This window comes from Ailuropoda melanoleuca, chromosome 6, assembly GCF_002007445.2.
Source record: "Ailuropoda melanoleuca isolate Jingjing chromosome 6, ASM200744v2, whole genome shotgun sequence".
In the NCBI taxonomy this organism is placed as follows: domain Eukaryota; kingdom Metazoa; phylum Chordata; class Mammalia; order Carnivora; family Ursidae; genus Ailuropoda; species Ailuropoda melanoleuca.
The window spans coordinates 125,381,654-125,406,679 of NC_048223.1; the positions used below are offsets into that span (position 1 = coordinate 125,381,654).

The 25,026-nt window shown below is 44.7% G+C and overlaps 2 protein-coding genes across 2 annotated transcripts in view; one reads left to right on the forward strand and one right to left on the reverse strand.

Annotated features, from left to right (window-relative positions):
• Positions 1-25,026, forward strand: part of DOCK1 (dedicator of cytokinesis 1) — a 468,169-nt gene that overhangs the window by 169,825 nt on the left and 273,318 nt on the right. The window lies entirely within an intron of this gene.
• INSYN2A (inhibitory synaptic factor 2A) overlaps positions 4,006-25,026 on the reverse strand; it is a 49,702-nt gene continuing 28,681 nt past the window's right edge. Inside the window, exons 3-4 of the mRNA XM_002916129.4 lie at positions 19,971-20,042; positions 4,006-4,229 (exon numbers count right to left, since the gene is read on the reverse strand). Of these exons, the coding sequence (XP_002916175.2) occupies positions 4,046-4,229; positions 19,971-20,042 (256 nt within the window). The 3' untranslated portion in view covers positions 4,006-4,045. The remainder of the gene's footprint in view (positions 4,230-19,970; positions 20,043-25,026) is intronic.

Genomic DNA, 25,026 nt, shown 5'->3' on the forward strand with positions numbered 1-25,026 from the left:
ATATGCTGCTCTCACTTGACCTTCTTATCTGCCGAAACGTACGCTGCACATGGTCACGGGCTTAGTTAACACCAGTTCACAGCATGGAACACTTTTCTGGATCCTGTTACTCGTCCAGTAAATAAATCGGTCGCACACGTATCTCATGCCAAACGTGCCAGTGATAGAGCTTTTCTAGATAAAAGGAGATAGATCAGTACAGAAAGTAGCTGCTGTGATCTTTAGGTGACGCTTCGCCAACGAAACCGCCTCGCTTAGTAATCAAGTCAAATTTTACCTGCTGATAAAAGCGCTCTGGAACGGTCAGTCCACTGGTGGTGGCTCCGTGCTGTTCCCGGTGGCGTGGAACAGACACGGTCACGACCCAGTTCTCTCTTCTCCGAAAGGCACAAAGCAGGCACTCTGATTTGGTGGTGCATCGTCTGAGCTGTGATCCAGGATTGTGAAACTCAGCTCTGCCATGCTACCGTGCTCCTGCAGGGAGGATGGCTTCGTCAGGCAGGCTCCTGGTTACTGTCTGAGACTGGAGGCAGCTGGTGCTGGTTCGTAAATGTGACTGCATTTATGCCCACCTCACGTCTCCCCAGCAACTCTGCCCACATCCTACACCCTTTTCCCACACCTTGGTTTCTTGCCTGTTACACTCTGCTGGGGTTGGGGGAGGGCCTGAGATCCAAGGAGCAGGTGCGGAGGCCCTGGGACCCCTCCTTGGAGGTCAGTTGCAAACCAGTCACTTGGAAAGTACCCACGAGGCAGAATGCCCTTTGCCTTATCTAGTTTGTATACACAGCACCCATAGGTGGCTCAGAGTGAGTATAGAGTGGGACCTAGAGTATTTTTTTCCCGGAATGCTGCAGGTTGGCGCACTGGGTTTTCCTCCCCACCCTGCACACGGGTTAACACCCATCTCTTCCTTTCCCTGGTGAGCGTGTGAGGGCAACAGAGCCTCTGTCTCTGCCTCAGTGATCCCACCATCTTGGTAGGTGGACTCTCTTAGTGCAGTCAGTGGGAAAGGGGGTGGGGAGGTCTCTGCTCCTAGGCTTCCAGGCGGACCTCTCCCTTGGGAGAGGGCACGAGTTTTGGGTTGGTCTCTGCTGGAGGGACAGGGTGCTCAGCCCAACTGGGTGTCGATCTTTCACTCACACTCCCCTCCTCCCTCCAGAGAGGAAGGAAAGAAGGAGCTGGCCTATCCTCTGTGGCTGGAGACCTGCTTGGTGGCTGATTTAGAGAGAAGCTGTCTCCATGGGGCCCTTACAGGATTTGTCTTGGAAACACTGATGAGTTCACTTGTCTCTTTGAGGGTCTTTAAAAATTACACAAGTTAGCCAGATCCTGCTGTGAGCCTGTATTAAGCTTTGTGCCATTAAAAAGTCTTCCTGTCCTCCTGGTGGCTAAAGCCCCTGCCAGGGTCCAGGGTCTGGTAAGCACTGCCCGAGCTGCATTTCAGCCCTGCCCTCTCCAGCCAGGCCAGGTGAGCCTGCGGACGCCTGACCACCATCTCCTCTCCTGAAGATCCTTCCTTTATTATTACTTTCTTAGATTACTTCTATTTTCCCAAATGATCGAGACCATGAAAAAAGTTTAAGAGCCACACAAAACATTACCTTTGATTTTTTATTTAAAAATTAATAAAGAACTTAGTGACAAGTATAATAATTTAATCTCTATACGTAATGCCATGTGTACATGTACATATGAGGGAACACCGTACTTTTTACCTTGGTTTTGTATCAAAGTTTTTACTTAAATCTTTCTAAGAGAAGAATAGGCATTTGTTCATGACACATTGCAATTAAACTATGAAATGATTTTGAAAATATTCTTTTTCTATTCTGAAGGTAGTTTTAGTTTTAAATAGGAATTATCTTCAGTTTCCTTTTTGACGCTGAAAATTTCTTTTCTTTCTTTTTTTTTTTTTTTTTTTTTTTTTTTTTGGTCTTGACTGCTTTCAAACAGTGAAGTCATTCTGTTTACTAGGATGCCCTCTTGTTGAGACAGATTTATAGCACTAATTAGAAAGCTGCTAACACCCTTATTTCAATTCACCGAGATAGTCGGGATTCTTAAAACACAAGGGGATATAACTTGTTGCAAACATTTTTATAACTTTAGTTAAAAACAGTATAAAATACATGAAACACTTTTTTTTTTTAAAATTTTTGTCTACATGAAACAATTGCACTTCCTTCATGGTACAGGATCAACGTGTCTGTCCTTTCCCTTGCACAAAATTATTTCTCAATTCTGTTTACTGATAATTCAAGGATTTCTATCCTCACATAGTGTTTCCATAAAAGATGTGTGTTTTTCTTTTAATTAAAGCGTACCTCTGCAGTATAGTGTGAGTGATCCCCAAAGAATGCTTATAGGGTACACTCTTCATTTTTATCAATTCCAGGTCTGATGGCTGATCACTAGGTCCTTGTAGAACTGAAACACTTAGAACTAAGATAAATTTGCTGTTGAGTGAGGAGGAAATGCATGGCGAGAAATAGCTCCCATGTGAAAAATGCAGGTAGAGATCCTTTTACCAAGGGTAGCCACTATGCTTTTGGCATCTAATCAATGAGGTGTCCATGTCAGCACGAGATTAGATGTGAAACTTTTCGACAGAAACTTGAAGACTAGGTTTTCTTGTATGTTCACAAACTATTCAAAATTTAAGTTGTACAAAAAAAGGCAAAATAAGATTCCCTACTTCCTATCGTGAAAAGCAGAAACTTGACAGACCAAGTCATTCGTAGACGAGAGGGGCTTTTGATTTCTATAAAAAGATACTTGCAAAGGTGCAAAAGAATGCATGGAAAAATAAAGGAACTAAGATTTATATTGCAATGTGTAATCAAAAGAGAACTCTGAGTGTCACTGTTTATTTAAAAAATACCTAAAAACATTTGATTCACAGCTTTCCCCTAGGTATGTCATTGAGTATAACTGACTAATAGGTTAGATGTAGGTGACATTAAGTGTGTTTGTTTGTAGCAGCTAAACTAAACACGCGGTTTCTCTTTGAGATGGTCAGGTCTTCCACGGTGGTTACGGAGCAGAACGGATTGTATGAAACGTCTGGCCATGCTTTTGGTGATGAACAATGTCTCAAAAATTGATCCACAGAAGCACTTTCTGGCAGCAGAGAACACCTGTAATTTATTGGTGGCTGTATTATCCATTGTGTATCTCTCTGTGTGTTTTCAAATTCTTGCCAGAATTTATCATTTGGCCTTTGGGTACCAAAAGATTAAAAATGAGATCTAAGAAAGCTTAGTGTCCAATAGCTCTGACCCTGTCAACATCAGTGATTAAAGGCATGTCCTGACTTTGGGGGACTCCTGGCTGCTGGCCATTTGGAAGATGAGCAGTAAACATGTCGCAGGTCTGAAGATGAGGAGAATGCTAAGTTTGAGGTGTCGGTGTGACACTGGGATGTGGTCACTTGGCTTAGCGTTACAGCACGTGAAGGCAAATACACATATAGTCACATTGTAGAGACTGTTTATGGTCTCCGACCACTTGAAAAAATTGTGCTTTCTCCAGAATTTGATGTGCTGAAAATGGCACTCGCCCCCTGCTTATTTGCAAAATTAAACATAAAAATGAAGTCCTTTGCAAACATAAGGCTTGCTTTTTCTTCTCATTATTAAAAAAAAAGAAAAGTAAAAGTAAAGGCTTAAAAGTAATTATGAGTTTTAGCTGTGTACAGAGTGACAGCCCACGGTCTCGCAGGCCGGTAATGTAACACACTTGCCGATCTGGGGGCGGGGTGGGGGCATAGAATTTTTTACGTGTCATCTTTGACTACATAAGCTTCATTTCAGAGTTGACATCCCACATCCGTGAACGGCAAAGAACAGCCGGCAAGGTGTGACGTTTGCTACCTTGCTTCTGGTCATATCTGTTGGTACAAAGGCCTTTTTGGTAAGCAGGGTGGGAAGTGGGAGGCGTCTGAGCCAGCCACGGCTCACTCGATCCTATTCGTTTTGGAACACGATTTACTTAACTCCAGTGGGTTTTAAAGGCGGCCTTTAGAATCCACACGCCATGAGTTTTAAAGAAACCAGAGTTTCCATCTTCCATGCTTTTTAGATTCGGGTTTGGATTTTTGCTTGGGAGTAGCGGCGTAGGGCTCCTGAGAGTAAGGCGAAGGCACACCCTGAGTCTCCTCAAAAGGGTGGAGTTTCTTCAGAACTGGCTGCAGCTTGTCTTCTTGCTGCTTAAAGTCCAGCTCCACACTGGGGAGGAGAGAGAGGGGAGAGTTTAGTGCTTGGTCTTTCATATGTAAAGATCCCCCTTGGTGACTGCAAAATGTGGGTGACATCCTACCAGGGTGATAATCGGTTTGCGTTACGTTTATGATGTAATTTTACGGCACTGGGAGTAAGCATTTGGCTCTGATCTATTTTAGCTCTGTCCCTGGGAACTATCTCAAATAGGTTCATTTTCTTCGAAAATCACTTAACTTGCTTTCCTGGCGAGCCTTTGAAATTTTATTAACATAACCAGTTGGTGTCAGAGTGTGTCATGTGTTTGTTGTAATGAAAAAGGTGACACCCGAATAACCCTTCTGCTTGTCCGTAGACTGCACACACGTGTTTCATGGAATAAACAGGTAACCAGAAGTGTGAGTGTTGGGGGGCCATCCTAGCGCATACAGAGCAGGGGTGTGAAAGCCCTGTGCCCGTGCACCTTTTCACAAGATCAGAGAAATCCATGGACCTCACCTCAGACAGTTGTGGCATGACGTGACCTTGGCTTCTGTTATCCTTAGGAAATCTCATTCCCTACCAAAGTGGTAAGAGCCATGATATCCAGCCTCGGGGAAAATAGTGTGTTTATGGAGTCAACGCCGTTGAACGTCACTCCGTGGTGATGAAAGACAGTGTTTCAGGCAAGAACATGGAGTTCGGTGAAAATAACCCCAAATTATAATTACGTTGCTGAAGCCAAAGTGTGTAGATGTATAGCCATGTAGAAGGACCTTTGGCAGTAGTGACGATGTTTATGTTAGAATAACAGGATGCAAAGCAATTTTTTCTTAGGAAATTTCTCCACAGAATACTGTGGACTGTCTGGGGTCCTTCCTTCCCTTCATGGCTTTGGGAAACCCATTGTTGATCCCCTAACTAACTTCTAGGGGGTCCCCTTGGCCTTCGGGATGAGATGCGCTGGTCCAGTGACACTTTTCTGTGATGGTCCCAGTAGTCATGAGCCTTGCCTCCCTTCTCTCCGCCCCTGTACCCCAACAATTTGAACGTGGGCACTGCATCACGCCAGGCCTCTGGAGAATTCCGCCCTGTGCTCCTTCCATGTCTGGTCTGGAGGCTGACTAAATGTCAGTAGATTTCAGTAAAGGCTCAGCGATGATGATAATACATGAGCTCATAACATTTTATATCCAGTAGAGCCATAAACCATTTATAAACATGAAATCCTATTGATTTAGAGAACCATTAATCCTAGCCAAATTTTGACATTTTGGAAAGAGAAAACAGCAAAGCTGTATTATCCGGAGTTTTAAAAACAAGTTCAAGACCCATCTAATGGACCATTTTATGTTTTAAATCCACTGTTCCATTTTTCTTACCATCGAAGACTATAATAGCACTGGAAAAATTAAAAATATTGTCAGGGAAGTTTATGGCTAGTTAACCCCTGCTCCCAAAACAGGAATTATTTTTCCCCTTCATTTCAGAGGGCCTTTGTGAGTTATGCTGCAGTTTATAGGAGGCAGAACGAAACCCCGTGCGCTTGTGCCTTGCTGATCTAGAGCGCGTGATGATGGAGGCACGGTTCCCTTTAAGGTGGTTGTGGAAAGTGGCAATCTGCATTTATGAACCATAAGCACATTTACGTGGTGTGGTAAGAAGAACAAGGACCGACATCCTGCCTTTTCCTCTTGGTGTTGCGGGGCCCATGTGGGCTTCGACATGTCCCTGCCTGACAATCTCCCCGAATTATGGTGAGGATTTCCAACGCCCCTCACCCCCGCAAAGAAAAATCAGTGAAAAAGTTTCCTAAACTCTTAAGATGCAATTCAGATATTATGTAATCCTTATTATCTATTGATTGATCACTCGTTTTATCCTGGGAACCAGAGTTAGCAGTGACAATGATGCCTGTGGAGGAATTCTCCAGCCTGGACCGTTCACAAGGAAAACGAGGATCTTGCAGTTGAGTTTGTGAGGTCCTGTGGAATCCAGCGTGGTATGTTAGGTAGAAAGGGGTAATTTGGTTAATACTGAAAGCATGTGCTCCAGATTATAACCACCTCAACGGTCCCAGATAGTTTTGAGTTATTAGATTGGCAGGCGGGTGCTCGCGTTTCCTAGGCTAACGGTACAATTCTGGGTACCTGTAATTATTGAATTCCCATTAAGCCGCTACATTGGGCATCCTGTTATTAACCAATTTATCACATCGCGGAACCATGTAATCACAGAGTAATCTAATCTGAGTTCTTGTTAACAAAATGACTCGACTCTGTCTGCGAGTTGATTCCTATTTGCCCTCCCCCGTTACTGAGAAGCTGCCCTCGAGCAGGAGAAGGAGCAGGAACAGGCTTCGTTACGGAGGGAGTGTGGATGGCCACCGATGCCCTCTGGGAAATGCCCCTGGTGGAGCTGGCAGAGACCTTGAGCCATGCCCCCCTCTGCTCCTGTCACTCACAGGCGCCTGTGGAGTGGTGTGCCCTGGCTAACAGACACATAGATGCGTATCGCTGTGTCCACTGTTTTCCCCTGGGGGCCTTTTGTCAATGTGGAAGGAACACACCAAGTCTCTGGGTTGATCTGAAGCAGACAACTGGCTAGAGAGGGCAGGGTCTGAAGGTTAGTCTTCTGGCCAACTCTGGCTGACACAGAGTAAAGGTCCCTTTAGTTTTAGCCAAATGGCCTGAAGAAAGCAGCACCTGCTGTCCTGGCTAGAGCAGAGGACCTGGTAGAAGCCACTGATGGACGCAGGGCCCTTGGACTCTGCACACAGACTCCTGTCCCTACGAGTTATCCAGATGGTGCCTGGGGAGGCTGCCTGGTGGAGAGGCACTGCCCTCACTCTGGGCTCCAGCACTGACACCTGAGTGACACCAGGCGTGGGGACGGGGCCCCACATGCTGCCTGGCAGATGGTATGGTGTGGGAGTGGTCACCATTGCTACGGTCTTCATGGCTGTTTTTCCCTGCCCGAAACTCCTGTCCTTGCTCCTGGCATGGTTGGCCACTCCTTGTCCCTCTGTCCCCCAGGTGCACATTACCTCCTCATTTTCTAGCCACCTTCTGACAGATCACGTACCACTGCTCCTTTCTCTTCTCCTTCTCTGCCCTCACCTCGAATAATTACTTATTTGTGTCTGGACTGTGTTGCCTCCATCCCCCAGATGCAGATGCCAGGACTGGGGGGACTGTTGTCTCATCCCCGTTCCCAGGACCTACAGCAGAACCTAGATTATGGCAGCTGACTATATAATATCTACTGAATTAAACAAATGTATACAGAGCCTTAAAAGACAAATTCACCTTGGCTTTAGTCCCAATTGCCGTGGGCTGCTCTGTTTGGGTCAGCGCCGTTTCCCGTGCCCCCTCTCTCCTCCCACACTGAACCCAGTCCTTGCCCCAAACAGGGCTTCTGGAAGAAGTTAGTGGGCCCACTCCAGGTGGAATCTGGCCCAGCACCATTCTCTCAGAACTTAATCGAAGAAGATGGTGAAACATTTTCTGCAGCATACACACAAAGATCTTTTTGGAGCTTGGTCCCCACATTTCCAGTTCCTACTTCCCTTTTTCTGGAAGAGTCTGCAGTAAGATCTTGGAAAGGATGGATGGGGTCAGTAGGGTGCTCGTGAGTGGCCAGCTGTTCCCGTGCTCTGGTCAGGGGAACTCGGGAGTAGCATTTTATTCTTCCTGTGGGCTGGAGGAAGGCCTGGGCCTGAGTTGGAGGCCCTGGTGGTGTCTTCCACTCTGTTGAAGGTGACCTGTCTCCACCATGCAGTTTGGTTCTGCTGCCCCAGAGCGGTCCCAGCTCAGAGACTTACCCCTGGTGGAATGAGCAGATGAGAATGTTTGTATTCTAAGTCTGGGCGTAGACGTCATGGTCCTTTAGGACTCTGGTGGCGGTTTAAACAGCTCCCTGGACCCTCGGGGATCTATGTGCCAGGCAACGCACAGGAGGCAGGAGGCTGCTGGTGTTGCCACCCATCTCCTGCATGCCAGGTCTGGTATTTGTGAGGCACTGTCCTGGGGAGACGCACGCCATGCTAAATACTACTTATCGGGAGGAAAGCAGTCTGGAAGAAGTCCCGACTCTTGAGTTTCAAAAGCATGAATGTGACGGGACTCGAGCCAGGCCAGGCTCACCCGTGCTAGGTATTCTCTGAACACAGGACGCAGGTTGTGCTGGGTGAGACACGCTGCCGAAGTACTGCGGCTATGTACGAGACCTAAGTCTCCAGGAGCTCCTGTTATATTTACCTCCTCATCTCTTCTTCCCTGCCTGCATCCCCTTCTCCCATCAGACAACCAAACCATTTGACCAAACGCTTTGTGTTGAGACCATCACGTGACCTGAAGGCGCGCCGTGCTGCTGTCGCAAAGCCATTTTCCATACTCCATATGACTCAACTGTGATAAACGATTAAAGCTGTAGATTCAATTTCTTTGGTTAGTCGTTTTCTCTTAAAAATGGGAGTTTTAAGTATGGGGACTTTTCTTGCAAAATTATTATTCTATACATTTCCAAAGAAATAAAAATCTGTCCTAAATCTCAGGCTGTACCGTCAGCTGGCACCAAGCTTTGTACTGTTCCCAGAGACTCTGCTAGGCTTTGTAGTAACACCTCCCTCCTGCCCCCACCCCCCACTCTCTGTGCTTTTGCAGAGGAGTGTGGTTGTAGCTTCTCCAGTCGGAGCTCTGCTCGTCTGATGCTCCTATAAATACTTGGACCTTGCCACAGTTTCTTTAGCATGCTCTCGCCAACTCCTCAAGTTAATTTAAGGGGGAATGTAGTTAAAACATCCCTTTCTTCAGTCCTCTGTGTATAGCCATTAGGAGTTAGAAGCAAGTGAGTTTGTCTCCCAAGCACTTGTATTTTCTGGAGTGGAGGAAAACCTGAAATCTTGGATTTCTCCAGCCTCGTCATTGTCGGCGGGCTCCATAGACAGCAGAGCAGAAGCATCTGTTTTTAATTCTCCCCGAATTAGATCGCCGAGTTCCCCTGGTGCTATCTGTGGCTCTTACTGACTCTCGCTCTGCCACTGTGGATAAATCATCTCACCTATGGGGACCTGAGCTTGCGTGATCGTGAAACAATGGTGGAGATGCGTTCTTACCCCACATGGGGCTTCTGTGGCACAACTTCAAGAGTGCAGGGAAATGCAGCCTGTTGGGGGATGTGATAGCTCTTGCTGTGTAGATCTGGTTGGGAGCACAGTGTTCCCCAGAGCGCAGCACTTAGGTCTAGAGCCTGAATGTGGCTGGGTCCATGTCAGCACCATGGACAACTCCTGCACTGTTGTGAGGGAGCCTGACCTTAGGCTCTGAGTTTCAGGCTGACTGTCTTCCTTGCAAGCTGGGTGAATTTAGCCAAGTCTCTTTCTCCTGGTCCTGGTTTCTGTATATAACCCTGGCCTTGACTCCAGGTAGTTGAAGAACCAGGACCCAAAATAGCCATCATACTCTCCCAAATTCTCCACTTGAAGATCTGAGGGGCACCATATATCCAGCTTGTCCTAAATCAGATCCTTCCTCTAGCCTGCTGCTCTGTCCTTCTAAACACAGCCTATGGCCAGCATTCATCCAGGTGTCCAAGCCATGTACCTTGGACTCAAGCTCCACTAGTCTTTTCTGGTTGATCCCACCAGTTGGGTCAGTGGATTTGTCCTCAGCAGGCTCCAGTGTCCTTCCTCTTGGGCCACTTTCCACTACTCTTGTTGAAACTTTCGGAAGTTTTCCCTCTGACCACTGCAACAGCCAAGCTGTTCTCCCTCTCTCCCTCCTCTCTGTCTCCCCCGTCCCCAACTCCCCCCCCATTCTCTTCCCTATCCCCCCTTTTCCCCCTCCCTCTCTCCCTCCTTCCTGTCTCTCCTCTGTCTCCCCCGCCACCCTGTCCTCCCTTCATTGTCTCTCCCTCTTCTTTCCCTTCCCCTCCCTCTCTCCCCTCTCCCTCTCTCCACCCCTGCAACTTCCCGCTCCCTCTCTTCTTCCCGCCTCTCCCCTCCCTAACCCATTTCCCAGTTACCTACCAGAGTCACCTTCGGAAATCCTGAAATTCCTGGGCAGAGTCCTGCTTATCCTTCAGCCTAGCTACATGTCACCTCTTCTTTCTGTGGAGTTTCCCACGCTCTGTCCTGTCCAAAATCCTCCAGAATGGGTTGCCCCTCAGGCATGGTTGTCTCTACATCTTACTAGAGCAAGTCTGTCTCACCTTGGATTGTAGCTGTTTTTTCTCATGACTGTGAACTCATTAAGGGATGGACACCATTTATTTCATCTTATGTCTAAGGACCATTAAGTACAGTGTCAGGCTCAGAACATGCTTTGTTACTGAATTGAAATAAACAGATGAACTGAACCCAGGTCCCCTCACTCCTAATCTCTGCAGAATGCTGCTGTTCTACTTTTTATTTTATATTTATAATTTATCATCAAAATGAATATATGTATGTAAAATATGTCTGTGTGTTATATACCAATATTATATATTATCTGTGGATTCCATTCCAGTAGTTTCAAATACTAATAATTTGATTACCTGCTTTTAACACTTGGAACATTGAAATGATTCATCATAATTTTGGGTCCTTCTCTCACCATTATTTCACATAGTAGGTGCATAAATCAAATTTAAAGAATTAGTTTAAGATGTAAAATACCAGAAATAGATGAGTGTTCAATAATATTATACCCAGACTATAAGATCTGTTCCCCTTTCCTGGTATGCTATGGCAAAGAAATTATGATCACAGTTATAAAAACAAAAACACCTCCCTGTTACCCTAGCTATAATTATACGGTGATAGCCAAAGCTATTATTATTGACTTTTCTGAATGGTTATTTCTCCTGACTATACTGGAGAACAGTCCTCCACCTTTGGTGTTTGGCTAAACTCCATCATCCTCAATCTACATCTTATCTTTGAGTTCCTCTGGAGTACAAATACTGGTGTTGTTACCCAGTCCTCATCCAAGTGCCTGAGTTTATGGGCTGGCCAGACGCACCAGGATCAAGGAACCACGTGTTAGCCTCCCATAAATTGTGCCACAGAGAGGTCAAAGTGGAAAGACTCCAGCTCTGTTTATAACCTCTACCCATAATAATTTATCAAGTAGGAAAGGGACCAGATCACTAACAAGAGTGTCACATGTCCATTAAGCATATCTTACGTCATACTCCTAGCAAGCCACAGAGATCACACATTGTCATTAGAAAGGAACAATAATTATTAAATGTAGCCTGCCATTAGGCTGCTGTCCCCGGCCTCAGTGAAGAGCATGAGTTTTTGTTTTGTTTGGTTTTGTTTTTCAGTTTTGGACAGGAAATACATTGTAACTGCAGTTAAAAGGAGAAAACACACAACTCTCCAAAATTGGTTGTAGTGAGTCTGGCAGGTGCCGGGATAGAACACCGTGTTAGGTTACTGAAGGTTGGCCAACACGTTGGCCATCACTTCATTCGCTCTTACCATTTTGAGGATGGGCACTTGTCTCCCCAGGGAGGCAAATGACTTCCTGGGGTTTCGGTGCTGGAGGTAGTGTGCAAAGCAGCCGACCCCCTGGGCCACCAACCCAGGGTAGGAGTGCTAGATGCTCCGAGGAGCTCCTCCTCTGTTCTGATCTGAGCTGAGGAATGCCATCTGCACTGATAGAATGCAGTGAGAGTCTCATCACACAGACCAGAAAACCATTAGTTTCTTGTACATGTCCTCTGGTGTCACCATCGAAACCCTAGGCTCCCCACTCTACCCCCAGAGATGCTATGTGTAAGAGAGGAGCTTTATCAGGGCGTCTGGGTGGCTCAGTCAGTGAAGCGTCTGCCTTCGGCTCAGGTCATGATCCCAGGGTCCTGGGATTGAGGCCACATTGGGCTCCCTGCTCAGTGGAGAGTTTGCTTCTTCCTCTGTCTCTGCCCCTCCCCCCTGCTCGTGTGCTGGCACTCACACACTCTCTCTCTCGCTTGCTTTCTCTCAAATAGAATCTTAAAAAAAAAAGAGAGAGAGGAACTCTTTCAAAATGGCAGACAGGAGAGTCCTTCGTGTGGCCTTAGCCACCACCATCGTCTCTAATCTCTATGTTCCCTGTGGAATTTCAGATGATCTAACTCGGCATTGTGGTAGGGACCGAGTCCTGCATCTAGCCCCTAAAAAAAAAATCTGTATTTGTGTAAAAATGAATCACATCCATTTTCTCATGCTATTGACAGTGCAGCCTCCTCTCACTGGTTTCGAACATCGGTGAACGCCTCCTTAACCGTTGCTCTGGGAGTAACCAAAAGGAGGGTTGGTAAGAGGAGGGTGTCATCAATGTAATCAACCTTTCTCTGCTAAGTGTATTTTAACAAATTGCTTTACAAACAATATGTTGAGATGAGTAATCAGTTTTCAGTTTTCAGTTTTCCAGCATCTAACACGTATCAGAGTTACATGTTAGAACTAAGGTGTTACTATTACAAAAGCCTAAATCCTTATATATTGGGGAAAAAGAAATAATATGTTTTTAAAATTCTGATGGAATAGAAAAAACTTGGATTGTTAGCTTTGGGAATTTTCAAGGAGAATTCTGAGGTCTGTTCAATCTTTTGTTCTGACTTTTAATTTACTTTATTAAAAAAAAAAACCTTCCTTATGCCAGAATCACTACGTAAGGTATCATCCCGCGATTCCTTTCTCTCATCTTCTTCCCAGCGCATCATTCACCGTAAATACCAAGAACAGAGCACTAAATATTAGACAAAAGGCTAATTTCCTCCACATCAGTTCATGTTGTTAAAGAACTTAATATGCACAAGTGGCGGTAATTAGAGCAGGACTGGAAGGAGCACGTCCACTAAGAGATAATCACTAAATGACAAAGGCTGCAGAGATCCCACTCCAAGTGGGCTCTGGACAGGCTAGACTTGGCACCATTTCTGCATACAAATGCAATTACCTCTCTTAACAATAAGACTTCATTAGTCGCGAGGCTTTCCGTGCTGGTGGCTGTCCTGATCCTGCGTCACCCTCCCCAGCTCTTTGCAGTTAGTGCAGTACGCGAGAATCGCTAAAATTTCCATGCGTAGTTTTATCTGGAATCTTTGCGTCCTTATATTTTGTGCTCTTATTGGCCATGTAATGAATTACCAAGGACAATTGAGAAAATGCCATTTGTTAGTTCTGTGAATTCCTCCTTCCATCTCGAATAAAGGTCATTGACTCATTTTCCCTAAAATCTTCCTGTCCTGGGGCACCTGGGTGGTGCAGTCCTTAAGCGTCTGCCTTCGGCTCAGGGCGTGATCCCAGCATTATGGGATCGAGCCCCACATCAAGCTCCTCCGCTAGGAGCCTGCTTCTTCCTCTCCCACTCCCCCTGCTTGTGTTCCCTCTCTCGCTGGCTGTCTCTGTCAAAAAATAAATAAAATCTTAAAAAAAAAAAAATCTTCCAGTCCTTTTGGAAATGAACGTGTAGAATTTAGGAACTTCCTACTGGATGAACAGTCAGAGATTGCGAGGTACTAGAAGGTTCCCACCTTCTGTAAAGATGAGTGTACATGTGCAGTGAGGCATCCCCTTCACCTTTGGGGAAGCTCTGGCTGTTTCTCTCCCTAGCTCCTCCTGTGGTTCCTGATTCTCTGGCCTGGGGGGTAGGCTCTAGAGCTCACATCTGAACCCTCCCCAGCATGCTGTCCTTCAACATGATCCTTCCTCCTGTGAGTCAGCCGCCTTGCGGTCAAGCATCCCTGCTTCCTTCAGCTTCTCCTTATCTATCTTTGGTCTTGGTGTCTTTGGCACTTATCTATCCAACAGAAGGTTCCCCTCTGTCAGAGCTCTGTTGTTGCAGAGTCTTAGGGTAGGGGGTGTATGTGGGGTTATCTTTAGCCAGATTAGACTTCTCATCTCCCAGTGACTGGGGCGAAGCCTGTCATTTCTTAGGAGTCCCGCTGGAAATGCTTGCTGCAGAAATGCGTATAAGCACCACATGGAAAGGGTCTGGATATTTAATCAATGGTTGTTTGAAATCCTGCCCATGCTTGACCATCAGTGGAACGCATCAGATGACGAAAATAGGACATAGACAACATGGTCTTCTGCAAGATCCCTCCCTCAGTGGTGTTGAAAACAAAGCAGGTCCTCAGCATTCCTATCCATCCAGATTCCTGCTCCCTTACTCGTCTGCCACATAATTCCTCCCTGGAGGCCAGCTGTGTGGTGGCCTTGATGTGTAGAAATGGGGCAGGTGTGGACAGTGTCTTCCTGGGCAGTACAGCAGCCTCAGGGCTTCTAACGGTGGGAATTCTAACACAGCAGAATTTTAAATTCTGGTAAAGATTCTGTTTAATGAATCGGAATCATCATCGGCGTCATTATTGCCTTTCAGATCTTGCTTTCATTCCCATAGTCCTTTGAATCGAGGTTGGCACATGCTGTTTTCTTTAAAATGTACAAATTTGAATTCAAGCCATTTTGTTGTATTATTTTGCAAATTAACCACTTCAGTAAAGGAGGGAAATGGTGTATTTCATTGTTCGTTCTGAAACTCAATCTGAACAAAAGGTGAATCATCAGTAGCGTGACTCATCAGATTCGTCTGACAAGAGAACCAAGATAGGCTGGGTACAAAGGATTTGAACTGCTTATGAGCAAAGATTATATTAGTAATTTATCCTTAAAACATTGTCTGAAATAATTACAGCATATTGTGACAGGAAATATGGATGATGAGCCAGAAAAGTTTTACTACAGAAAACTGAAACTTGTCTCTCTTTCAGTCTTTTTTCATGCTGAGATGGTCTTTAATTAGAATTTCACAATTGGTCCAGATCACAATCCAAGGGATGTCATCTTAGGAAAAAATGTAATCATGTCAACCACCTCAAAATTCCCAGTTATGGGAAATACTACTTTTGATGTTTGAGGTTTCAGTGGACGAGGGAGCAGGGCAATCAATTCGCTGCCCAGGAACAGTTCTTTGGCTCTGCATCAATCGATTTGCCGATGCCGGAATGGACATTACTCAGTTGAGAAATGCCTTGTGACGGTCCCCACCTTTCCCTCCATGTCTACTTTCTGTAGAAGCTCAGACTCATCCTGCAGTAAATCACTTGTAAAGCATGGAGTCAGCCAGCTTTCAGAGCTGTAAGGGACCTGTCTGATCCCTTCATGCTGCCCCACGTGATGTCGGATACCCCGCCAAAGAGAGAGTGGGGATACGGCCCCAGCCTCTGGGGCGCCTGGTCCCTGAGCAGGAGGCGGTGGCGGGCTGATGTTGCCAACCTCTGACCTGTGGTACTGGCAGCCTTTTTCCCTGAAATTGCTTCAAGACCTTTTGTCCTTTTGATGTTTCTTCCAAGTCCTGTATATTTCCACGACAGACTTATTTTTTACAGAGAAATATATTACGGCTGCCCACGGCAAAGGTACACATTCATTACAGGACCATGTTGATAAAACCGCAGGCAGCCAGGTCTTGAACACGGCACCCTTTGCATTTCCCTGGGCCAAGTGTTACTGGAAACACAGTGGATTCTTATGCTGCTCAGGGAGGTAATTGGGTTTCGAGTGAAAAGAGTGGTGTATACGTGCAAGACAGGCTGGGTCAAATTCATTGACCTCCAGAGCTCTCTGCCTGCCAGTGCACAGGTATGACGAATTACAACATGTCGATACAGCAGTTGTGATGGCCCCTTGTGTACTCCCAGTTTCTTGGATACCCAGTCTTTTGGGATTTAAAATTTTCTTTATTCTGAAACTCCTTTAACCTGTTCAATCTCGAGGTACTCGAGGGATCCCATGGGAAAGACCAACAGCAGTGGCTGAGATGGTGGTCTGGAGACTCCCAGGAATAGTCCCGAAGTCTAGGATGCAGGCTCCGGTGTCTGAGAGCGTGGGTGCCAAAGCCACGCTTGGAAACAACTGCAAGGACCTTGACCTTGCGCTAACTTGCCCCTTGGTGATGGGACCCTCCCTCTGTAGAGCTGTGTGTGGGAATTGAAGGAGGACTTGCTTGTGCATTTCCTTGGTAAGAAGAAATGGACTTTAGTCATAAAGCCTCTGAAATCTGGACACTGTCTTTGGGTCACTTCTGGGATGCTGGGGCTGCCCATGTGCACTGCTGCAGGTCCCCCAAACAGGTGACTTCTCCTGCAAAAGGACTAATGAGTTTTGAATGCTTTTCTACCAAAGAAACCTCTATTCTTTATGAAGCCTTTGGCATTTGAGGATTAAATCCTAGGGCTAACCGGAAACTGAAAAATCACCTGGTTGAATCCCCCTTGCTGTCCTTTCTCTTTTTTGAAAGGGAACCCTGCCATGGGGAAGTTACGTATCTAGGTGTGTCAGGAATGGCCATCTATCGGGCAGGCTCAGAGCGATGCAAGTCTTCCAAGAGCCAGACCAGTATCCTTTCGTCCTGTTCTATTCGTCTTTTGTATTCAGACAGTATGATGGAAGCCCCCCCCCCCCGCCCCCCGTAATGGCTGTCCCGGGTTAGCCACCATGTGCTTCCCCTATGATGTAACTGACGCCCGCACAGGCCATCACTCCTGGCGAACAAGCTTCTCTGTGGCTGACCCACAACCCCCTGTTCTTATCCTGCAGCTCTGTGCTCACCAAGAGGATGTGTTGGGATCTGTGTATGCCATTTGTGCCCATCATTGAAACGGTGTGATTTATTTGAATGTTGCATAAACCAGCGTAATAGACCTTAGACAGGAGAGAATTCCTTCTGTGAGTTACAGTTTTGGACAGAGTAGGGTGTGACCAGATAGCAAGTGTGGAAAAGGTAGGGGCAAATCGGGATCTAGAACTGTGTTCTGAACTCAGATTCCCTCACAGGGTGTTCATGGAAAACCACCTGGAACTAGAGCACAGGGCCCACATTCACAGATAACATCTGGGCTGCCCCTCAAAAGCCTGGCATAACTTTAAATCTGCGAAATGGACGATCTCAATTTATATGATGAAAATTCAGTTAACAGGTTAAGTGTATAAGTTCCCTTTTGACTGGTTTTTCAGTTAGTTGACTAAAAGTGAGTTTTCACCTGTCTTAGCATGCCCATGGAGCTCAGAAAACTCTGGTCTAGTGTCAATAACCAGGGTACAGAGTGTTACATTTTTTTTGTTGACCTGTAACCTTGTGCAAGTTGGTAACAGTTAAATTTTCATAATTTCTAACGTAAAGTGACAGGAAAGTTGGGAACGGAGCTTCATGAGCTGTGTGCGTTCAGTCTGGCAGTGATACTGAGATCCTTGTTAAGGGCTGCAGGTGTGGAGGCTGTGGGAGTCTAGCTGAAATGTTGCTCTTAAGCCCTCTAGAATAACTTCTGTTTGCTTCACAAGTTTGGGGGCTGGGGAACTGGTGTTGCCATCAGTCTGAAGGGAGAGATTTTAAAATACTTTCCTGAAAAAGAGATCTAACATTCCAGTTTTCCTAGCACCACCTCTCCAGGGATGCTTGGCTCATTTAGAGGGAGGACTGTTGGGGGAGGGGGGTGTGCCTGGCTCTGGAGGGTCACATCTTTCAGCTCCCGAAGACGCACGCCAGCACGCCGCAATCCCTGGGGTCGCGTTCTGACTACAGGGTCTCTGAGTGGATGTGTATTTTCCCCATTTTGTAGGAAGTAACCAGAGTGATCCCAGTGGCCCAGTCCCTCTGACTGGTGAGTCTTTGCTCAATTGTGGCAATTTCCTGTGGTTCTGAGAGACTCACAGTTCTTTGAGAAAGTGGGCCAGTAGCTGGTGTACTGGGATTCATGCAGAATGTTGGTTGAGCCGATTCTAAATAGCAACCACTTTCAAAGCTAATTCCTGAAAAAGACAAATTTCTGTCCTTCACGGGCTTGTTAAATCACTTTTAATATCACTTTTAATGTAAGTTACCTCTGGATTTAGAGCTAAATTTACTTAAATTACTTCAGTTACACTGGAGAGTGCCCTAATAAATTCTTTTTTCAATCACCCACAAAATGTTAAATGGATTTGTGCTCATCAGCCTCACCCTGAACCTTCTCTGAAAATCTTTGCTCACTTCTGCTCTGTTGCATTAAAAGACTGGGTGAGCCCCAGCTCCCAGAGTAACAGAAGCTAAACGGTGAGGGTAGACACCAGGTGCTTTACATTCCCCGCTTCTTTTCCTAATGACTAGTATTAGCGAAGGGTTATTTTATGTCAGAGTTTCACCCCTTCACTGTTGACTCTAAATTCTCTTCCACCACATGCATGTAGTGAAAGTATTCCTTCTAACCAAACTTCTCTGATACGGAGCTGTCTCTGAGGAGGTAATTTGCAATTTGTGGGAGTTCCTGACAAACAAAATTTGCCTGGGTGCTTGCTTTTCACCTCTTCTTTATTAAAAGTGGGAGGACAAGCAGGTGGCTTGGCATGCTGGCCCAGGGCTGCTGCGGGGGTCCGGGCTCCCTGCGTACTGTCAGGAGGCCTTAGCAGTGGGCGTGTGCCTTTTACAAGACCTTAACCCCGGGGGTGGTTCCAGCAGGGCAGGCTTTTTTAGCCTTGTTGAATTCTTGTTTCGGGGCTGTCCTCTGCTTTATAGGATATTAGCAGCATCCCTGGGCTCTATCTAATCGATGCTAGTGACACCTCACCAATTGTGACAGCTGAGAACGTCTCCTTCCAGACCTTGCCACATGTCCCCTTGGAGGCAGAATTGCCCTTTGTGAACTTGTGCAGTAAGGAATTTGCTAGGGTGACACGTGGTGCTCATTCATGTCTGCCTTTGGGTTCTTCTGCCTGGCCCCAGAGGGAGTCCCCAAGTGTCCCAGTTGTGCTTTTCAAGAGTCTGAGTCCCATGTGGGGTGTTCTGCCTAGGCTGGAGATGTGTGATGGGCCCAAGAAGGTGTGGATTCAAGCTTTATGCAACATTGAAGACATTTACACCATCTCCCTGTCCCTGTGTCCACCTTTTTTGAGAGGATGGTGACTTTGAAGATCTTTTTAGAAGGTGTATTCGTTGGGGAGAGGAGGAGATGGGAGTTCTTGTACACATGCCTAGATCTATGACTATGCAACGAGGATTGTTTTTGATAATCTGGTAACATTGTCCTTCCGGGTTAAGTTTCAACAATGAACTAAATCATAACATCTCTTACTGCTCTCGCATCTTGTTTGTGAAAATGACATTTCCGAAGAGAAAACAGACAGTAACCTGCCGGAAGGTTGTGACCATGTCTGAAAATTCTAAATTTCCGCAAGAGGCCTAACATGGTTTTTCCCTATTGAAAGTTTCTGCTGTATTCTTGTTGATGCAAATAATCTAAACAAACATTAAATTAAAAAAACATGATGAACAGCAGTATAGATTCTAAATGGGATTGTGTCCCAAGGGATGCCAGTGCCACAATCTTTGTGAGTTTCTAAGGAAATAAATTGCATATTTGGTGCAAGCAGCCTGGGTTCTTCCATGGTATTCCTAGCACATCCAGTGTGGTTTGTCGTCTTTGATCTATACCATCTGAAGGGCTTAGCTCTCTGAGCTTTTCCCGAACACACAGTACATTGCTCATGGCTAGCTATTCTGAAGGAGCAAGCCATCAAACTTATACCACTTTATGAAAACACTAAGATACATTTGCAAGATAAATGAGTTCAAGCTCTCCCTCATCCTGGGATCATACACCTGGGGTTGAGTATTTAGAAGGAGCTTAAATTATGGTCAAGTAAGGCCCTTTACTTTGTGTCTGTTATCATCAACCCAACATGGCCCCCGATGATTCTTGCATTCGTGGGTAAACATCATTTGTCACTCATAATAGAAAAGTGGGAGGAGGAGGTTAACATACCTATAGATAATACATGCACTGTTCCTGCATGTGTCACAATTAGCTGTGTCTTGCCCAGTCCGATATGAAAGCCTACAAGATAAGAACAGGAGAGCATTACAAGTGGTGGTTGGTGGTCGCTGGCTGTTATAGAGCAGACACCTCACATCAGATGCTTTCCCAATGCCATTGCTCGTCATGGTAATGGAAACGGATTCATGTGTGTTTCCCATTTGGCTCCTGTCTGCATTTATCATACAAAACCAATGCAATACCTACAGCTAAGATGAGCGTTAAAATAAATCCAGAATGTGAACATAAGCTACTGGATGAAGTAGATAATCTGATTTTGCTAAAAGAGAACTGAGGATGTTTCAGTGCAGCTTTATATTTATGGTATTTTAAAGAAACGTGGAGGGAAAACCAATGCCAGATATGCTGACTCCATGGCTTAACTTTGCCCCACAACCTCTTGGCCTGCTGGAGGACAAGTCTGCAATCCACGGTTCTCGGGCTGAATCTGTCCTCGGTCTGATTTTTTGCAGCAGGCTAAGAATGGATTTTATATTTTAAATGGTTGGGGGAAAAAAGGAGAAAGAATAATAATACTTGGAAACTATGTAAATTAATGGTATGTAAATTACAGTGTCCAAAAAGATTTTGAGAGTGAAAAAACAATGAACATTTTTTCCTAAGTATCTACATGGCATCTTCCATTTTGCTTCTTGGTTTCCAGATTCCAGAATATTTATTCTCTGGCTCTAGAGAGAAAACAATTTGTTCAGCCTTGTGGTAGAGTATGTTAGTGCTGCTGTCATGCCTTCCACTGACCTTGTCTGCCGTATTATCCATGAGATCTGTCAGCCCTATGAGGCCACACAGGTTTGTTATTTTGGGGAAGGGGGTGGCAAGGTTGGTAAACTCTCTTCCTCTTAAAAAAAGAAAAATAACCTTAGAGTGTTTTTTTGAGCCTACTATGGAAGGTTGAATAAAAGGTTGATAAGCAGGATTTTTTTTTGACCGGGTCTTAACTATTTTTTGGCCTGGTCCCCTCAAGAAGTTAGCATTAGGGGTGTTTTCTTGCCCTTTCTTCTAACGATTTCAGCTGACCTTGCTTCTCTGATATTTTTAACAGCCAGGTGTAGTTTTTCCGAATATTCCTTTGTACCCAGGGGCAAACATAACCACAGTCTGTAAATTCGTGGCAGAAGAAAATCTTCCATCTGAGTTGGCATATGTACACTTAGGGGGTAAATTTACATTTATAGAATCACTCAACATGGTGATAGTGTGCACAGAAGGTTTTCCGTCAACATCGATAGTCAATATTTTCATCACCTTTGTTATGTAAACTTCTCTTGTATGCATCATGGATTTCGAATTGAAAATAACTTTTGTTTTCCTCATTATATTTTGTGTTACATAAACATTTGACAAAAAGATTTCCCACTCGATGTCATGTTGTCTTTGTGAGCTTTGGTAAACTCAGGACTTGCCCTTTGAATTCTGTGTATTTTACTTATTAATCAAGTGACTATATTCTGCCCTAAAGTGCTGCTGATCTTTGCCTGTGACCCCAGTGTATTTGGGCGAGGTCTGGAATTGTAGTGTGGCTGCGTGTGTGTTGACCTTTGTCCACCATCACTTTCTGTATTGGGATCCTTTGGATATGCACATTTGGTGTTTACTTTCCCCTTGGCTTAGTAGAGAGGAACAGTCAAGAGCCTGTGCATCTCAACCTCCCCTTTCCCTTCACCAGACATGGCCACTTTCTTACTTAGACTTTTCCTCTTGTTGACAGACCCCAAGAGTACATTCCTCATGAACCTTCCCGCTGCCTCCAGATTGGTCAGACCCCTTCCAGGGTTCCCTGTGTCATGACATCAATCTTCTCCATTCTTCCTTGCCTGATGTATATATATAAAGGGACTTTCTCCATTCAGCATATTCTACTAGATCTTGCCCTAAGCTCATTTCTGACTGAGGTCATTTTGTACATTATTGTGCACAACACTTGAGCCCACGTCCTTGCAGTGACCTGGCTGGTGCGGAACATGTCACGCTCTTAGGTCGGGTTGCAGGTGAGGTACTGTTCTGCTTTTGTGCTGCACAAGCATATGCTAACCACCAACCAGGGCGGCTGTTTATAGGTGCTAGTCATAGTCCAAAGGTGAGGCTTTTGAAAGAAAGCGGGCAAAATCAGGGACATTTCTTAGCCCTTATCTGGGGGGCACTCTTTCTGGTTTCTGAGGAAAAATGAATTCCAAGCTTGAAGAACCTTCCGGTCTTAGACCTTAGGTAAAATCCTGATCAGGCCTCAGCAACACCAACACCCCTTACTTGCCCAATATCTCAGAGTTCCTAAGTGTCTCACATTGGAGCCTTGAGCCCTCAAATTAATTATGGTATCTCATTTTAAAGAGGAGAATACAGTAACATTTCACATCCAGGATCTCATTATTCTTAGACCTCAGGCTTCTGATTCTCTGTGATGCCTTCCTTCTACCTTGGGACTGGTATTCTGCACTATGTATGTGTAACTGGCAGCTTGGGATAGTCAATGAATCCAGCAATTGACAGGACAAGGGCTTCAGGTACCAGAAATGCACTAAAGGACTCTCTTCCAGAACCTGGGCATTTTTCAGTTAGAAATTGCTTTTTTAAAGCATTTTCTGAAAAGACTCTATTCTTATCCCCTTCTAAAAAGCACACAGATTTTTTTTTAACACTGTTACAGTCAGTAAGCAAATAGTTATTAAGTGCCTATTAAGTGTTAGGCATTATTTAGCTACCAAGGAGACATTTTTGAAGAAGACAGTCCTTGTCCTCACAAAGCTTGCAGTAGAGTGGCAGAGGTAGGCAAGCAATACATAAACAAGTGGATGGATGGATGCATGGATGGATGGGTGGATGGTTGAGTTTTGGTAACACGTGTTAAGGAAAGGTTGTGAAGACGTGGCTTTAGCTAGCACACTGAGGACACAGATTCTGAAGTGGGACTTCAATGATAATAAAAAAAGAAGTGAGTCATCTGAAGATGCAGGGCTGAGTGGTGCAAGCAGGGGGACCATCACATGGGACCTTCCTGCAGTGAAAATGATGTTGGTATGTTCACATGACAGAAGAAAAAGGCCAGTGCGGCTAGAACAGATGTTGCATACAGGAGTTGGGGGGGAAGATGAGATCAGATTGTGTAAAATAGGAAACACTTTGAACATTATTTTGAATTTTAATGGATAGCCACTCTAGACTTTTTCTTACAGTTGGATGGAAGAGTGACATGGAAAACACCTCTTGACTTACTCTCACCCACGCCTCCAACATCACTTTCATCCAATTTCCTTTCTCTTGCTTCTTTTATTTACAACACAATCTAATTCACTCAATCCTAAGATATAGTATGGTTTCACTGATGTCTGTTGACAAGAAGCAAATGAGTCATCGTGCCTACTTTGTATGGAGACGTTTTTGTGGTCATTGGTTTTTAGCTAATTTAAAAGAAAAACAGATGGTCCCTCCTTTTTCCACCATATCTGGGAAGTATTTTCAGGATCTCATTGCCATCAGCTTTTCTTAGAGAGACCCCTCAGTATGTTTCTGAGATTTTTTTTTTAAAGGACCTTTCTTTTGTTTAAGGACTTTAAGTGTTTGGAGTCCATAAAGGCAGTTTATAGAAGTAAAAGTCAATGAGAAATTAATTTGTGGATAAAATTTAAAGTGTTGCCTTTGTATCATGCAGTTAAGTCATAGGCTGCCTCCAGCAGCCAATGTCAATCAAGGTATGCCCGCAAAAATTTTATTCAGCATGAGGGTGTTTTCAGGAGAGGGTTTAAACTATGTAATCCATTGTGGTTATTGCTTTGATAATCCATCTAATTGTCCTTGGAGCTTTCAAGCTCTAGGGTTTGGCTTCACTGATAATTTTATGGTCACATTAATAATTGTGTTAGAGCATCTGAATGAATGTGTTCTCTAAATATAGATGAAACAGATAAATTCTTTCTATAGGACAGGGAACACAAAGTGCTGTTATGGAATTTCCCTAATTTTTCCTTCTCACTTGGAAGCAAGTCATAAAACCAATACTTGGAATGATTATCTTTCTAGATCACCATTGCCTTGAAGAGGAGAAATCCAAACTCTTTGAACTGCTGGAGCAGATGTTTCTCTAGTGACAGTAGGGCTAGAGATCTTTTGCGATTGTAAGTTCGGAGAAGAGAGAGCTTAGATTATTGATGTAAAAGCTGCAGAGTAAGAGTGTCTTGATCAAAAATTATAAGTTTTCCATCTTGCAAGTTAATTGGTATCTTTCTAACGCTCTCTTTCCTTTTGTTTTGAGTTTTACCTTATACAGGTTTATAATCCTATGCCTGTCACAGTGCCTGGTACACTGAGTATTTGTTTAATAGTAATGTGACCAAATAATACGGTCACTCTTTTGGTTCTCATACTGAAGTTCAGTAATAGACAAATCTAATGAAAAAATTCCAACCAAGTACAAAAAGCAAAAAGTATACATTGTGAAAAGCTTTGGTCCCCACTTTTTTCTCCAATAGGAACCCCTTTGTACCATTGTGATAAGCATGCTTATTGTAAATAAGGATTTTTTAATACATTGATCTTATAGCACTCACTATTGTCCACTGCAGTTAGTTGCCATTTGCCAGTATTTTCTGGTCTTAGCAATGTATTTAACATGGAAAGTACATAACATTCAGCACCAGGGACAGCACCAAGCACCAAGCTGCTCACCTGTCTTTGGCACTTTCTCTCTTCTGTTCCCTTGATTCTCTTACTCCAGAGAATCCCTCCAGAGCACAGTTCTAACTAGGAACGAATTCCAGAATCTGGAACCTCTCCTCACTTGATGCCCTTTTGACACTTAGGGTCAGAGAAGGCTTTACTGAAAGCTCAAGGACCACTAGATAAGAGTCATAAAATGAATAGGGGTGTAAAGAGGATGGACATAGTGAAAACACATGGAGGAGGGAGGGCTTGCTCCAGATTTGCTAATAGAGAGGGATATGGACAAGTGAATTTTACTACGTAGTTCTTTTTTTTTTTAATGATTTTTTTT